The sequence below is a fragment of the Ascaphus truei genome, chromosome 6 (assembly GCF_040206685.1).
Source record: "Ascaphus truei isolate aAscTru1 chromosome 6, aAscTru1.hap1, whole genome shotgun sequence".
NCBI lineage: Eukaryota > Metazoa > Chordata > Amphibia > Anura > Ascaphidae > Ascaphus > Ascaphus truei.
The window spans coordinates 7,041,608-7,059,252 of NC_134488.1; the positions used below are offsets into that span (position 1 = coordinate 7,041,608).

Here is a 17,645-nt window from a genome sequence, read left to right on the forward strand (position 1 = left end):
TGGTTTATAATTCTTTATGTGTGTGCACCCAGTATCTTTTTGGTATATATAACTAGCTGAGACCTGGTGCTGCCCGGGACCAAAACCTCCTGCTCCCTCCTCTCTCCATGTCCCTCTCCGCCTCCCCCTCTGCGCAGCTCCAGTCCCCCCCCCCTGCGCAGTACGCAACCATTCCCCCCCCCCTACAAAGCTCCGGCCGTGCCCCCCCCCCTGCGCCGCTCCGGTCGCCGTTCCCCCCCCCCGAGCAGCTCTGTTCCCCCCCTGCGCAGCACACAGTGAGACACACACACAGCGAGACACGCACGCACACATACACACAGTGAGACGCACGCACACAGTGACACACATACAGTGAGACGCACGCACACAGTGACACACATACACACACTGTGACACACACACATACTGTGACACACACACACACACACACACACACACATACTGTGACACACACACACAGTGACACACACACACACAGTGACACACACACACACACACACACACACAGTGACACACACACCTACAGTGACACACACATACAGTGACACACACACAAACACACTGTGAGACACATGTCCTCGGGCACCAACAACAATTGCAGTGAGGATCCAGCCCCCTCCGTCCATTCTCCGAGCTCCCACCGGTCCAGAAGGCGCCTCTCTCCAATCCGGGCGCTCCGCACGGTCGGTCCTGGGTGTGGGGGGGCGGAGCATGCAGCGCAGGCCGCCGTGCGACCCGGAGCGTGCGCGAGCCGGCGTCGGGAGGACGGCGAGCCGCCCGAGGAGCGGGAGAAGCCGCAGCGTGCGTGCGCCGCCAGTCTGCTGGATTGCTCGGAGCACACGTGCAACACACAGGTGACAGGGGGGCACCGGGGAAAGGGAGGGAGGACCGACACAGGGGGCAGAGTGACACAGGGGCAGGGGGCGCAATATCCGGTGGGGGTGATACCCGGGGGCAGGTGGACTCAGCGGGAGATAGAACAGGAGGGAGAGGGAGAAGAAGAGAGTGGCCAGGCGGTGGTGCGAGGAGGAGAAGGGCCGGTCGAGGCCACAGAAGAAAGCCAATGAGAGGGGGGTGGGCCACGGAGCAATCTGATTGGCCAGAGGCTGAGTGACAGACCAATCAGATTGCCCCTAGACACAGGGAAGACACAGGGACATACAACGGTTTAAAAAATATATATATACTGTAGATCAGGGATTGCTGCTTTAAAGTCTTGTTCACTACAACGTTGACTTGGCTTTTAATTCTCAGTACTCTGACAGTCACAAAAGTGCATACAAAAAGAAAACATTGTTTCTAAGAAGCAACATTTTTGTTTTTTGTGATCATTGCTCAATAAAAAATAATCTATTCAAAGGTTTACAAGGATCATATTACCAGTTCTTTGCCAGAGGCCAATGGGACCCCAGAGGTCCCTGGAACTAAACTGGTAAAAGTACAGTATCAGCGTTTGTCACCTCCAGGGGAAACAAAATGGCAGCTGAAATGTACTGTATGTCAATAGGAAGCCACAACCATTTAAATCCCAGTGCGAAACCAGGAAGGGATACAGGTACTTTCCCTGGTAAGTATCTCGTGAATGGGATTCTTGCTTTGAGAGAGGTAAAATAACAGTCAATCAAAACAATAGAATCGTGCTTTAATGGCTCACAGCTTCCACGGAGTTTGTCACCACTATTAATTTAGGGTTTCTGCTGTAGATGTGATGATTTGATGAAGATTCAACTGCCTGTCGATAGGCCAGTTTGGGAATTCTTCATAAGCTACTGAGATGTCACAGGCCTCTTCTTTAAGCCAACCAGTTGGTTGCCTCTGCTTAAGACAGGGATGCTCAACTCCAGTCTTCAAGCCCCTCAACAGGTCATGTTTTTGGGCAATCCCTGCTTCAGAAAGGTCGAAGCCTCTGATTAAGCCTTCTGTGCTGAAGCAGGGACATCCTGAAAACCTGAGCTGTTGGGGGGGAGGGGAGGGGCTTGAGGACTGGAGTTGAGCATCCCTGGCTTAAAGTATACTGTGCAACTGCGAACCTGTTCCAAGTCATTTATCAACAGATTAGCAAAAATGAATGCAAAACCAGGACTGGCCACAGTCACAGCTGGTGGGTGTGCACATTTTATACTGCCCCTGAAGAACAGATTTGGTTTTAATAGCTTTGGACAGATGTAACTATTAACTGCTTTCATGCCAGTCTGTTAAAAGGTACCACAACACTCCTCCATCTCCTGGTCAATTACAGATCTTTACCTCCATGAAAAATGTACAGGACTTATGAACACGGTAGAAGTGTTAACCTTTCCATGTTGATCTGAACCTCTTATTAATGCTTTTAGCAATCATGAATACATGTTAACAATGGGTTAACTAAGATCCAAGGCTTTGGCTAACGAGTAAGCCCCCCCTAGGCCAAAAGTGAGCTAACGGTGATGGCTTAAAAAAATACATCTGAAAGATTAACTTTTAATGTCTCCGTGGTAACCAAATGCTTTGGAGTGTTTATGATCATTATCTAAAATCTTGTGACAAAACGGTAAGTAATAATTCTTGAGTTAGACTTTTTTGACGTGAAACTTCTTTAGTGGCACCTAGTCATGATGGGACAAAACTGGAGAGATGGAGACGAAATTGCGAAAGGGATAGGACGTCACGTAATGGCCGCCGCTCCCCCCACACGCCCGCTGTGACATGCGGCGGATAGCTGCCGGCGGCGCTCCTAACGGCTGCCGTTCCCCCCACACGCCTGCTGCCATGCCGCGCATGCGCAGTAGTGATGGCGCCGCTGACGGACGCCACGCATGCGCAGAAGCGGCTGGCAGAGGCGCCATTCCCCGCACACGCCCGCCGTGTCACCATACCTCTGCTAGGGGGGGAGGAGAGAAGGGTGGTTGACTCCGGGTCAGGGGACTCGGAACAGCGGTGGGTCTGGCCTGTGGATGCTGAACACCCCCTCCCCGTACATCCCCGGGGGGGAGAAAGGGGGCTGGCTACAAGCCGGGGACTCCATACCTCTGCCGGAGGGGAGGAGAGGGGGGATGGCTCAGGGACGGGGGACAGGGACAGCTCAGACAATCCCCAGCAAAGAGACACACTGACTGACACGCACACACACAGTGACTGACACACGCACACACGCAGTGACTGACACACACACGCAGTGACTGACACACACACACAGACTGACACACACAGACTGACACACACACACACACACAGACTGACACACACACACACACAGACACACACACACTGACTGACACACACACACTGACTGACACACACACACTGACTGACACACACACACACTGACTGACACACACACTGACTGACACACACACACTAACTGACACACACACACTGACTGACACACACACACACACACAATTCCCAGTTACTATAAATATAGAAGTGCAAATAGCTAAAACACGTGTTCTAAGTCAAACGTCTTTGCGTTTTGGCACTGAAATTTTATTTTTTATTTTTCATTAAAAATATCATTCTTACAAATACAATTTCTGTGACAAAACAGTGACAAAAGACAAAGAAGTTTCACTTACTATGCGCGTGCACAGCACACACAGCTTTTTTCCCTTCCCCCGTCGTTGTCTCCAGCAATTATGCTGCCATTACTAACCAATAAAATAAAGGGGAAGAACAATGCTTACCAGATAAGTTTAGCAATAAAAAGACCCCAAGAAAATAGAAAGAACAAATGTTTACACACTAAACACACAAGGGAAAACTTTTACTTTGAGGATGATAGAATCAGTCAATGCAAACAACTTCCTTTGCTTAAAAAAAAATATTTGCGAGTGGGGTTGCCCCTTTAAAACCTCCTTTAACTCCTCTAAGAACTGGGATGGACACCAACTCATTAAAATGGATTGCTGAAGCACTGAAATGCTTCATTATGTGTGTTGAAAGAAAAATGTTGAGCTATCACTAAACCAAACTGATGCCCACATTAAATAGTTGAACCATGTACTTCTCTCGAAAAACACTCCTGTGCGCTATATACTTTTAATTTGAAACGGCTAAGCAGCAGCTAATGGACATTTATGAACCTCTACTCAAAAATGAATTATTTAAAAACATAATGCAATCTAAGAGGGCCTTAAAACATTGCAGTGAAACTTAGATATTCTTCAGTCTGAGTTGGCTGTATATCCCTAAGAAACGTACAGGCCCATACCTACTAAGTGGTGCTGTTCAATAAGATCACATTCCCACGCTAGAAGTTCATTCAAGTGAATGGGACATATGGTGTCTTATGAAATAGCACTGCAAAGTAAATATGGCCTATAGTGTTGTACAGTATAATCACCTTGATAGCCAGCAGGGAGATGCTTGGGAAACACCATTATTCCAAAAGTACTTCATTTCCCCAAATAACACATACGAGCAACCAGAAATAGTGCATTGAAGACACAAATCTGAGACACTTCTTCAAATAGATATTTAAAACAAAATTAAATAAAAGCCCTAACAAATTAAATACAAAAGTGGAATATGTATTGAAAATCATACAATAAAGTTCTTCCATAAGAAGTCCGAACGAAATATTGGGTGGGAGTCATGAAAGCGTGATCTGATATTGATTTTAATGGCAGGTGACGGCCACACGATCCACGCTTTGATGACACCCTGCCATACTCTTCAATGATTCACAGCAGTGGCTCCCAAAGTGGATGAATTAACCCAGATTTTTCAGAAACTAGAATTAAGTACAGAGAACAGGTGCATCTTCCATGTTATAGTATTTGCTTAAGATCTTGTATAAGGTGTATGCTCTCTCTGTACTTATTACCTAAAAGAGCCGCACTGATAACTGCACACTGGCTTCTGACGGGTGCTAAAATGACACATGTAATGTCAGTAAGGCACTACAGGAGTTGGGTTTATGTTAAAGTAACACCTTCCTGTGTAAAAACTATATATTGGGAATAGTTTGGGAATTGCAGCAAGGCTAAAGAAGCTTAAATCTCCCGTAGCCAGACAAGACACTGCTGGGGGGAGGAATTTTACAATTTCTAGACTGGTTATTCTAAAGCCAAAACCTGCAGATTGACATCAGCTTACAAATTGTACACTGTGGCTCCTCTCAGCCCATATTATTAAACCGCAAGATTAAAAGTTTGTTTTCATATTTTCTAAAAGTAGCCTGAAAAGGTCTTATGTTGGCAATGCCACTCTGCATGTAGGACACAAAGTATTCAATAAGATGTGAAGATGTCTTCTGAGATGGATAAGTGATCAGCTCCATTCATTTTAATGAGACCAAAATCTTCTCCAGCACAAAGATGACTGCTTCACCACGACATTGAATAGGGGCCAAAGACAAGACAATGGGAGGAGGTAATAAATGGCATCCACTCCACGCATCCACCCTATCACAGGAATGTTAGAGTGCCTCTACTTGTCAATCAGTATCTATATATATATATATTATGTCCATTTTAGTTCACACCCCCTTAGCAGGAGTGACCACTCAGTAAGGGTGATGTTATGGAATCCATATCTTTTTATATTCAACGGTGACATTCCAGTTGTTAACAAGAGCTAAAATGGCTTCTTGAATTAAGCAAATAACACTACCCAAAATGTTCAGACTCTTGTCCTTCCTGTATCCCTAGGTAGGATCCCCTGATGGACAATCTTCTCCGATTTTTGCTATGCCCTCCTCATTGGAAATGAGGTCTTGAAAATAAATACCCATATAGCGCCCAGACTTTATATGGCACAACCTTTTGAGCCAGGTAGGTGCTTTGTGGGAGTAATTTCAAATGATCTGTGACTGTACTTATGCACTTATGGATCTTTATGTAATTTCTAGATATACCACTAGCTTTCCCTGGAATTAAGACTATTTTGGAGGTAGGGCACCAATAATAATCTACATTTCTATAGTCATTTATTGTACCCAAACTGCTGGAGACGAAAAGCTGGCTTAAAATTAGTCAACTATCTGTCACATCACATCAAGTATCTCACGGTAGCCAACAAACTGTAAGCAAGATCTGTCAATCTTCTTTCCAGTACTAAACATGCTTTTGATTCCAGTACAGTCCACAGAAGAACCAGAGGATGACCCATTTTCTATATCCAATAGGCTTGTCCTGCATCCAGATATCAGATATTGTCATAGATTAGACATCTTAAACATCTTCCTTGACAGAAAAAACAGGATTCACAATGTGTTCAGAATAATGCTTCTAGCTACCCCTGACAGTCTCAGACATACCATTGTCCACAAGGATGAGAGAGCATGTGGCTCTGCCCACAAGTTTATAGTAGGTTATTAAAGTACTGCCGTCTATTGCAAGATCTAGCTGGAGAGCAGTGTATTGGCATTTTGATACATGCAGGGTGACCAATCTGGGCCATTAAATACATGGAATGAAGTAATCCAAGGTGCAGCCATGCCAGACATTTACTTTAGAAGTACAATTCCTGCAAGGTCAGAGAGAACTGTTTGACAATTTTCAGAAACTTGACCTAATGCCCAATGCCAGAGATGGTAATCACTTCATGTACAGCTGTGCCGGTCAAAACATCCCACATGGACTTGTAAATAGGACACCTTCAAAGCAAAGGGAGATTATGTGATGTTTCCCCAAGTCTTAAGACTACAAAACTGATGAACAATGACATCTTAACTCCATCCTTTGATCAAGTTACTCTGCTTATCATGAATGTGTTGCATCAGGGCTGCCCCAAGTTCTCCAACTCAATTGCTCCCTCCCTGAAAGATTGCGCAAAGGACAAAACACACATACACTTTGTGTGTGTTCTCATGATTGTAAGAGGCAGAGTGAGATCTTTCCCATGGGTAGTTGCTTTGCTGACGGAGGTGCTTGCAGGTCCTTATTCCTGTTTCCAGCCTCCCCTTTATTTCACGGTTTTGAGATATGCACCTCGCTGCTCCCATTCATGTTAGTTGTGGTGGTGATAATGTATTGTGTTGTTTGCGATGGATTGGCTGCCGGCTGCTCCAAGAGGTCAGGGTTTGGGGATACCTCCCCCATTAAAGGAGTATTTTTCTTCAGCTCCAGGTCACTCTGTCCTTCAGATATGACGTAGTGGGTCTGAAGAGAGGACAAATACAAAATAATTACTTAGATAAGCTCTGTAGTGGGAAAAAAAGTGAGTAAAGGAGTCTGAGGGGAGAAGGGAGAGACAATAAATGAGCAAGGTAAGAGAGAGAGAGAGACAGTAAACGAGCAAGGAGAGAGAGAGAGAGGGGGAGAGAGTAAACGAGCAAGGAGAGAGAGAGAGAGAGAGACAGTAAACGAGCAAGGAGAGAGAGAGAGACAGTAAACGAGCAAGGAGAGAGCGAGAGAGTAAACGAGCAAGGAATGAGAGAGAGAGACAGTAAACGAGCAAGGAGAGAGACAGAGAGCGAAAGACAGTAAACGAGCAAGGAGAGAGAGAGAAAACGAGCAAGGAGAGAGAGAGTAAACGAGCAAGGAGAGAGAGAGACAGTAAACGAGCAAGGAGAGAGAGAGAGAGACAGTAAACGAGCAAGGAGAGAGAGAGAGAGAGAGAGTAAACGAGCAAGGAGAGAGAGAGAGAGAGAGAGTAAACGAGCAAGGAGAGAGAGAGAGTAAACGAGCAAGGAGAGAGAGACAGAGACAGAGAGACAGAGAGAGAATCAATCAAGAGCCATGCAGGAGCACACTAGAGACAGGACAGAAGCACAAATAAAGTATAATGTGGGCACAGCAAGGGAATACATGTGAGAATACTCTGTCTAATCTTACTATGTGTGATAACTAGAGAGGTATCTGTTGTTGCAGCTAGATTCATACTCAATACACAGCCCTTACCTGAGTGACCCCTTTCACTTGCCCACTATTGACAGGGGTGCCCACAGGCGCTTCTGCAATCACGTACTGCCCCTGAGGTAACGTCATCATCTGAATCTCAGAGGCTGCAACAGAGAGAAGGATCCGTAAGAGGATGAGAGACGACAGATCATGCGAATAATAACTGTAGGAAAGTGATCACATAGCGTTTCCTATCTGTAACCCTGTGGTACCTGTACAGTGACTTTGAGTGTCTTGTTCTTAGACTACTCTATAGTAATTCTACATCCGGTGTTCTTTGTTTTTTGCATTCAATACGGTTGGGGGGTGGGGAAAAGAATCTCCTCTCTTAACATAAGCACCCATATGAATGAGGTGTATAGTATAGATGGCCTTCTACCGGTTTATCTGTTGAATCCTCATATTTTACACGTCCATATATTTTTATTACCAGCACTTGCTGCATGCAAGTGGTAACAGTCATTTCACTCACAGGCAAGAAGCCTGAGGCAAGTGCTAAGGTGACTATAAAAATATCTATTTGATAAGAATTCCCAGCATGCCTGTGCCAGGATTCCTCAGAATCTCTCTCACACCTGTGTCCTGGAAACATGCACTACAACGGTTGTATGTAATCATCATAAACGCCATTAAGATTTTCTGATGGCAACTGAATTTCAAATTGTTGTAATAATTCAAGCTTTAGGAAGTTCTGTTACCATCAGACAACTCACACCTAAGATATTTAGCATTTAAGGAAAATAAACAGCCATTAGGAAGTACACAAACTAGCGGTTATTTAGACGTGCTATCAGATGGTAACCAAATTCTTGGAAGCAGACTTTGAAAAAGGGGTGAATTAAGATGATCAGATAAACCCCCTGCTCCAGCCCGACTCACGGTAGCCTCGGAAATGGTTCCAGCTGCTAGGTAGGTAGGCGTGCTGCACGGTTGAGTTTGTCTGGGTTTGGGAGGTTGGTGTCTGCATTTGGGATGAGCTCAGCTCCTGCTCTGCCTCCTGAGATGATGGGCTCAGGGGATGCGTCCCTACCTATACTCCGAAACAAAAGAAAATAATGCATCCCTGAAATCTGTAGCATGTTAGCGGTCAATGTGTAAGAAAAGAAAAGCTTTGCAGTAAAGCGGCTTTTGAGGATGTGGTATGAAAACAAGTTATAGAGAAATGGTATGCAAGTCTCTAAAAGAAAAATTGCTAAGGAAGCATAATTTGGGTTTTCTATGAGGAAAAATGTTCCCATTGCATACATTTTTTGTCAACCATACAATTAAATCAAAGCCTTATTTAAACCAGTGGAGTGCAGGCTCTAACAGATTATATCCGCTGCAGCCATAAAAAGCTTATATATAAATATAACTATAAATATATATATTAAAAAAGTGGGAAAATAACCTCAAAAGTAAGCACTCAGGGTATACTAACAAATACAAAAGTTTATTTAGACAGACTAAGAAATAAAAAACACTTAATAAAAAAGTGACGCCCTCTATTTGACACAAAATAGAAGATAGAGTAATCTACAGAATAAACTCAACGTAACTGTTTTTAATTTCTTAGTCTGTCTAAAAAGCCTTTTTGTATCTTTTGGTATACCCAGAGTGCTTTTTTTGTTATTTACATATTACATACCTTACACTGCAGCACTATTAGAGCTAGCACGTTGCATATTGGTAATATGATGTTCGTATGTCTCTAATCCTTAGTGGATACCATTCACTTTAGTTTCCTGAGAGGTTTTAACCCCTCATTGTCAGTGGCAGCTAAAGATGTTACTACAGGGGGTTGATAGGGCATACGAAGGTGGCTAATAAAAATAATATCGCTCCCTTCACGTGCAGCACCCAAACACTTCCACCTCAAGTTGACAGAATGGCGACAGAGATACCTGTGAGGGTGCCGGGTTAGCTGCTGTCGGCTCAGTCACCTGGATATGCTGTACCTGGATGGCGTGCTGGGTATATCCTTGAGACTCGTGCAACTGACCCATGTCCACTGTGGAATGCTGGGACTGATGAGGGGAGGGAGCCTGCACAGTAGGCAGAGAAAAGCAGCTCATAGCTTGGGAGCAGCTTTTAAAAATGTCACTTAAAATGCTGCTGGACTATTATTACCTGTTTACCCAAGCATGGGTGTTGGTAACGAAACACGAGCAGTGCCCTATTACTCCAAATGGGTCACTGAAAATCTCAATAGTTTACAAAAGCCCACTGCTGGTACTATTACTTGTGACTATCATAGTAGTTTAGTTACTTCTGCATGCCGCCTGCTCTTGCTTCTGAAAGCTTTATACAGAGTTTAGAAAACATCTGCTGACATGAGATGTTATCCGAGTACTAAATACTATTGTAGAGAAGGTTTCCTGGCGTAATGATTAGCAGGTCATTTTTGCAAAAAAAAAAAAAACAGGGGGGGGGGGGTTAAATTGAGTAACACTGATCTATTCTCTCAAGCAACAAGTGTTACACCTTAGGCCGCGCTTATAGTCCCGGCGACTGCGACGCCACGTTAAAACAAATGTATTGAATCCGTCGCGTGCGCTTATAGTAGGAGCAACGGCTTGGTCGCGATTGTTGGAAGTCAATGAAAATTGGTATTTCAGTGACCACAGCGTGACCTCAGTGGCCACGTGAGTGGTTCAGCCAATGAGGGCAAAGCGCTTACGGCCACGCCGATCGCTCACGGCACCAACGGTCGTCGTCTCTTGTCTCTAACACTATAAGCAAAAATCGCTGCTACAACGACGACGGATGACATCATGCTGTCGCGTCGCCAGGACTATAAGTGTGGCCTTACAATGCTCTGATCTTTGTAGCAATAATGGACTGCAGACCTCCCAAGCAATTGGTGTTATATGCAGGCAGGCAATAATGCTTGGCAGATGACTTTGGCAATAAAGTTAAAGAGAGACATTCTCTACATGTCTGTAATGGGTAGGATTGCATACAGAAAAATACTTAGCGTGGTTACCTGTGCAACCTGCACCACTTGCAGCTGTATGTGCTGTGGCTGCTGCATACCACCTGTGGCCTGTGAGACAGGGATGTACTGGATGCGTTGGTAGTCACCCTGCGCAGTGCGGTATTCCGTAGTCAGGGTTTGCGACAGTTCCGTCATCGCCTGCGTCAAAAGGTCTGTTGTCTGCAGGAGATGTAGAGTTTTAAGTGGATATTGGCAATGGAGGGGTAATAAATACTGATTAAGGCACAAACACTGTCTCTCTCCCACCCCCATCCCCCCAAAAAGTTACTACTCCTCTGTCCCGAGCATAATCATATTACATTTATATTTTGGTGCGATAGGGATTTATTGATGATGTGTTATTGTTCATGTATTATGAACAGAACAGGTTACATTGAGAATACTAAATAAATTATTATGCACATCTTGGTGAAACTAAAAGGAACAAATGCATTTAAAATTGTTCTAATTATTGTATTGACCAATTACGTACTAGGGAGTAATGAAGCAGTCTCTGTGCCCTCTTGCTTTTCTCCACCCATGCTCTGTGCTGCCCAATATAACTCTACCAGTTACTCACCATCACAGTCTCCCCACTAGCACTGTCAGCGGTGTGCACGGCAGGGTTTGTACTGATCACAGCTGCCTGCACCGTGCTGGGCAGCAGAGCAAACTCTGGATGCTTCTTCCGTATATGCTGAACCATTTTTGTCTGAAGAGAGAATATGAAAAGGGGAAGAAAAAAAGAAAAAAGGAAAGAGACACTATCAGAATATAAAAAAACATTTGTCACCATATCCATTGCTTCTTATGTCCTGCCACTACCCTTGTAGCATCTTGCTATTTAACTATCCTACATACACAGCCCTGTCACTGTTTACTTAGTCCTTCCCACAGCACTGGTACTGCTACACACAGAGAGATCTGTCAGATACAAAATGTTTATCTGTACAACAGTCAAGTCAATATTTACAAAATGTATTCTTACAACATATATTATCTGAGCAATTATTATATCATAAACTAATCAGGTTCTGCAGCAGCTTTTGATCATTCTGTATTTCTCCCATCCTGAGACCCCCACATCCTACATTAGCTTTGCAAATACCATACACGAGCTATTAACAGCTCAAGCACTGCAGTTCCCAAGGAAGTCACCAGAATTCAAAATGTCATAATGACAGATATTTATGGTTCCCTCTACCTTGCTGCTATATTGCTTGGAGCAGTGCGGGCAGCAGACTGGATGTGTAGCTATAGTCCCTGTGAGTTGGGTGTGGGTGCTCAACATCGGGTCGGGTTCCCCAGGTCCAGCAGGACGGAGTTTGCGGATGCTGGGAGGAAGCTCTGCACCAGGATGGTTCTTTAAGATGTGGGCTTTGCGTTTGCTGGCGCTCTTGTAAACCTGTCAAATCCAAAAACAGTCTCAGTCACACACTTTACCAAGCCAAAGGGAAGTAGGAGGCTCGACTATGTTCAGATGGACAGGTATAAGGGATGACTGTGCTATACTGTTTATTGGTAGTGGAAAATATTTGGGTTTCTGGGGATTCATCAGATGATGATTTCAGGGTTCTCTTTCAACACACACCTTCTCACAGTACTGGCAGTAATAATCACGATTAGGTTTGATGATGGGCAGTGTCAACTCAGGAACTTCGTCAACCTTCATTTCTGGATGTCGCTTTGACAAATGATTCACCTGGCAGGAGGAAATTTAACAGCTGAGAGATCAAGATATGCTCTTAATTTACAGCATCTGATCTGATAACCCCCAATTATGTAGACATAACGGTCTCTTCAAACTCACCAGCATGCCTCGCCTGCGAAAGCCCATCATACACATACGGCACTTAAACATGAAGCTTTCGTAATCTGTGGAGACAAGACGCGGCTTCAAGGCCTTTGTGCGCCCTGTACGATCAGCTTTCTTAGCTTCCCTTTCTGGATTGTGCATGCGTTGCATGTGTTCCCTCAGTTTGTCCTTCCTCTGTAACAAACAGGAAATGATTATAGTCTTCTGCAAGTAATCTAATAGCTACAAAAAGTGAGGTGAGGCAATGAATACTAGAGTTGCAATAAAAGTGGAAGAAACTGAAAGAAAAATAACAAAGTTTCAATGATTTCAAACTTGCAGTGATAAAGTTTAAAATAGTAATTTTTTACAGACTTTTCAACACAATTGCATATACGGATGTAGCAGAAGTTATTGCATCCGTTATCGTGTGATTGTGCATTGCTGCAGGTGCAAGTTTTACAGGGGCCATATGCAATACAATAGGGCCATGGTTAGCCAAATCTCGCATTTGCAATGCACCAGTTAGTGCTTTAATGCGCGATAAATAGTTCAATTACGTCTGCTACATCTGTATGTATATATCATAATCTTCAGCCCTTGTCGATCCAATGTTAGAAGAATGCCTCCCCAAAGATCTTCCATGTATTGCGATTGACAGCCTCACTTCTCCACAAATGTTCTAATTTCATCTTCCCATCTTACTTTTGGAAGTCTTGGTCTTTTAACTTCCCTTGGAATCCAGTCAAGTACCATCTTTGGCCAACAATGGTAATTTCTTCTTGCGACGTGTCCATGCCACCGCCATTTTAATTTCTTCATCCGTGTGATGAGGTCACAGACTTTTGGTTGGTTTCGAAAACCATTCATTCTTTTTCTTGTCTCTTCGGGTAATACCCAGCATAATCTCCTTACTTCTTTGAGTTGTCTGAAGCTTCGGAATGATTTTTGCATTTAGGGTCAAAGTTTTATATCCATACGTGAACACAGGTAAAATACAATGGTCGTAAACTTTCCTCTTGAAGCACAATGGAAGGTTCCCTTGAAAAAGTGCCTCGTTTCTTCCAAATGCGCTCCATCCCATTTTCATTCTCTTATAGATTTTATTCTAAAAGTTTCATCCATTGTTACTTTCCGGCCAAGTTAGAATTAGTCTTCAACTTCTCTTTCTATTCCATTTTATTTAGCTCTTTGCAGAGTTGACACATTTGTTGAACATTACTTTGGTCTTCTGGAGATTCATATGGAGGCTCACTTTCTTAAAAATAATGATGTAATCCTGCTAATCGTAGATAACTCAAGTATTCCCTGTTCATTTTGATTCCTTTTTTCTTCCAAGTCAATGTCTTAAACAATTTAAGTGTTGCAGTGAAAAGCTTTGGTGACATGATGTCTCCCTGCCGCACTCCTTTCCTGATCCATATCTTGCTTGTATCTTCGTGTAACCTAATGGTTGATGTGGCAGTCTCGTAAAAATCAATGTATGCTTTTTCAACACATTGTCTTCTTAATGCATTTAAAACTACGGAGTTGTAGACAGAATCAAATGTTTTTTTTCGTAATCTAGGAATCATAATTAGAGTGGTAGATCATTGTAGACGGACGTTCACAGAGGTACACAATTGGAGGCTTTTATAAGGTGAAATTATAATAAGGCCTTATTGTGCCTTTTCCTTTTCATCAGGAAATCATCCAAACACAGGGGGGGGGAAACAAAGCTTCATTCACTTGGGAGTATTTCTAGTGAAATCCCATGCAATTCACAACTCCTAGTTAAGCAGGTCTCCCAGCCCCAAACACATAGCATGACATAAGCAGATATAAGAAGTCTCTTTAGAATGAAAGTCTTATCTGTTAGCTGCTGTAGAGTAAGCTTCTCTGCTCTCCTGGAACTGCAACCGTGCGTGCACAGAAAATCAGCATCCAGGTTTAGAAGTCTTATTTGGTGTCTTGCAATCAGCTCTGCTGTTTCTTCTTGACAGAGCTCAAGACAGGTCAGCTCCAGAGATCTGTGTTCTCCAAAGTTCAGCCCACAAGTGAGCTAAGGAGTCACTTCCTGTCTCAAAGGCAGGCTTTTTCTACCACCTCTAATCAGTCAGGTGGTGTTAGTTAATTTGCTACCAGCAGTTAACCACCACACTGTTGGATTAGAGGCACATTTGTGAACAGGGATAAGTCCCCTGTTACAATCATATTCATTACTTTGGGAAATTACTTCTTGTATGACTTGGATGCGGTCCACCGGGTTGTATCCATTGAGAAATCCCGCTGGTTCTTTAGGCTGGGTGAAGTCTAGGGTCTGTTGCAGACGATTAGTGAGTATCTTTGTAAAAATCTTGTAAGTGATTGAAAGTTGAGTGATTGGTCTGTAGTCATTGCGGTCTTCTTTGTCTACTTTCTTGTAGAAGAGGATAACTATGGCATTTCACCATTGTTCTGGAATTCTCCTGTTCTTCAAGCAGAATATAAAGTGTTTTGCAAGGATTTTCTCTACTTCTTATCCAGCTTCTTTCAAGATTTCAGTTATAATTCCATGTTCTCGGGGGGCCTTCCCATTCTTCATGGATTTCATTGCCTTTACCACCTCGTCTGGAAAAACACATTGTGCATCATTAGTAGTTTCTTCTCACTCTTACTCTGATGGATTATGCCCTGTTTTATCTATGTTCGCATACAATTTCATATAGAAGTCCTCAATTGTCTTTAGAAGACAATGATTTGCTTCTTCCCAGTCATGTCTTTGCCTAGTCTTCTTTAAGCTTTTGTTATCTTAGATAATCTTCATCAACATATCACAGTTAAATTCTAACATCTTCAGTTATATGTTTGCGAATAGTCTTGCACAGCTCAGCATGCTTAGTTCTTGCGTTTTGGGATTGCTTCATTTCTTGTCATCTCTTAAGCAATTACTTGGTCTCAACAGATATTTTATTATCCTGTATTTCGTTACCAATTCCACCAGTTTTTTCTGCGCTTTTAACTACAGTCTTCATAAGTTCTTCATATTTTTTGTTAAAATGTACCCATGCATTTTGAACAAGCTGAAGCATTTTTTCTACTTCTAATTCTTTGCTATTACTCTTGAGTTTTTTGATGTTGATTGTTTTAATCTTCTTTTAAATCAGTTTTCTTCTTAGCATCTTTGCATTCAGATGCTATTTCCAGTGAACCAAATCGATGATCACTCCTTGTGTCAAAATGGTTAAGGATCGTGCAGTTTTCAATCACGTTTTTCTTGTTAGCTAGGATATATTTAATTTAATTTTTGATAACATTGGATCCACTCCATGTCCATTTTCTTTATGGATTATGGAGCGTGTGTATATAGAGAGATATATATATATGTAGAAGTGAATGGATAGTCCCAAAGGGAGACCCGGAGCCCAGCAGACCAAATGAACTGGTAGAAGCAGGATTCAAAAAATCAAAAAATAAAGTTTATTAGATTAAAAGCAAGTACATGGACAGTCTTGGCAGGTGCTCTGACGCGTTCCATGCACAGGGCGCTTTGTCAAAGAGTGATCTGCCATGATGTAAGGTGGTATTGATAAAGGGTCACCCACAGCTGTTATAACTAATTAATGAATAATGATTTAGATAAGTGAGTGAACCTGAATCATGTTCACTGATTAACTATGTCCATTCATGTATAAATAAACACAAATTACATGTATAAATGAACATGATTACACCAACATGATGTATTTAACAAAAACATACATCTAATGCGAATAAACAAAATAAACTGACATAATAAACGAACAACATCTACATATACAACATACCACACATAACTTAGTCAAAACCAGCATGTACAGAATAATGTAAATTAAATAATACTGAATATTATTAAACATTTGAAATGCATAATATACTAATTTATTAAAAAAAGGCCACTTATTTTTGGAATAAATTAGTTGAATCGGCAAAACACATTTTGTTCAAAAAACAATCGCCGAGGGAGCGGCGATAAGCCACTTATCGACGCTTTTCGGAATGTTCATAAACTCGCACAATTCTAGTAGCAGTGAGTAGGTTAATCGATGGCGATTTTCTCCCCAAATCCAAAGGCCAGGAAAAGTTGGCAAGTTGGTGGGGAGAAGCTGGCGATGACCGGCGATAAGCGGAGAGACGGGACTTAGAAAAAATCAGGCCTTTTAAATGAATTAATTGTACAAGTAACCAATTAATTAATAAAACAAATGTCCCGGTCACGTGACGCGGGAATCCAATGCATAGGAGATACCGGCACCCCATAACGGGGCCTGTATTTCTGGAAGCAGGGGGTACCCGGACCTCAAACCAACGCGGTTCTGCTCCGGAGAACCCCTGCTCATCTACAGTAGCATGAAAATGTATATTCAAAATCATAAATTTCGGGCGAGATTTTCGCTGGGAGAGGCGGCTCTTTCTGAGGAGGTCTCTCTGCAGCAGAAATGAATCGCTGGGTAAGGCCTTTTCAGAGGGTCGATCCTATCGCTGGCGGCAACTCACCTGTTTTGGGAATTTTGCTATGACAGGTAATCAAGGCTTTCTGAATACCGTGATAGAAACACTCCAAAAAACGGTGATATAAATGGCCCGGCGATTTTTTAAATGAACCTTTAGTGCATAGGCCCCTTAGAGAGAGACTGGAGCAGCAAACCTCACTGCAATATATCCCTATTCCTTAATTAGGGGAGCAGGTGAGGGAAACCAGAACCATTGTAAAGTCTAGTATGGATTTCCTATTCACCAGCCTTAGTGACTGTGAATCTGTGGGGCGGATCACATCCCCACTGTCTGCACTTTCTTTCATAAAAGACAGAAAGCTGCTCACTATCCTGGGACTATGTCACTTATCACCCCTCCCTCCCACCCCCCTGCCCCAGCTTACACCTTCTGGGGTGAGTGACCATGAATATATTTTACAAAAAGGCCACTACCTAACCTTGTGTACTATACTGTAAGCTACCAATACTTTAAGAAGATACAAATCTGGTTATCTTATTAAAGGGCATCAACCCTGTTATACTAATTTGGGGTCTTGCCTATATTTACAAAGAAGAGAAAATACAATATTGCAATATAA

General features: G+C 42.9%; 1 protein-coding gene across 4 annotated transcripts in view; it reads right to left on the minus strand.

The window, feature by feature from the left end:
* Nucleotides 1-253: 253 nt before the first annotated feature.
* Nucleotides 254-17,645, minus strand: part of PRDM10 (PR/SET domain 10) — a 164,300-nt gene continuing 146,908 nt past the window's right edge. For 2 of the 4 annotated variants that reach the window (XM_075603342.1, XM_075603343.1), the window contains exons 15-23: nucleotides 12,590-12,769; nucleotides 12,371-12,481; nucleotides 11,984-12,184; nucleotides 11,360-11,491; nucleotides 10,789-10,959; nucleotides 9,707-9,847; nucleotides 8,703-8,853; nucleotides 7,824-7,927; nucleotides 254-7,082 (exon numbers count right to left, since the gene is read on the minus strand). In XM_075603342.1, the coding sequence (XP_075459457.1) occupies nucleotides 6,891-7,082; nucleotides 7,824-7,927; nucleotides 8,703-8,853; nucleotides 9,707-9,847; nucleotides 10,789-10,959; nucleotides 11,360-11,491; nucleotides 11,984-12,184; nucleotides 12,371-12,481; nucleotides 12,590-12,769 (1,383 nt within the window). In that variant the 3' untranslated portion in view covers nucleotides 254-6,890. The remainder of the gene's footprint in view (nucleotides 7,083-7,823; nucleotides 7,928-8,702; nucleotides 8,854-9,706; nucleotides 9,848-10,788; nucleotides 10,960-11,359; nucleotides 11,492-11,983; nucleotides 12,185-12,370; nucleotides 12,482-12,589; nucleotides 12,770-17,645) is intronic. The other 2 variants (XM_075603344.1, XM_075603345.1) reach the window with 2 other exon arrangements.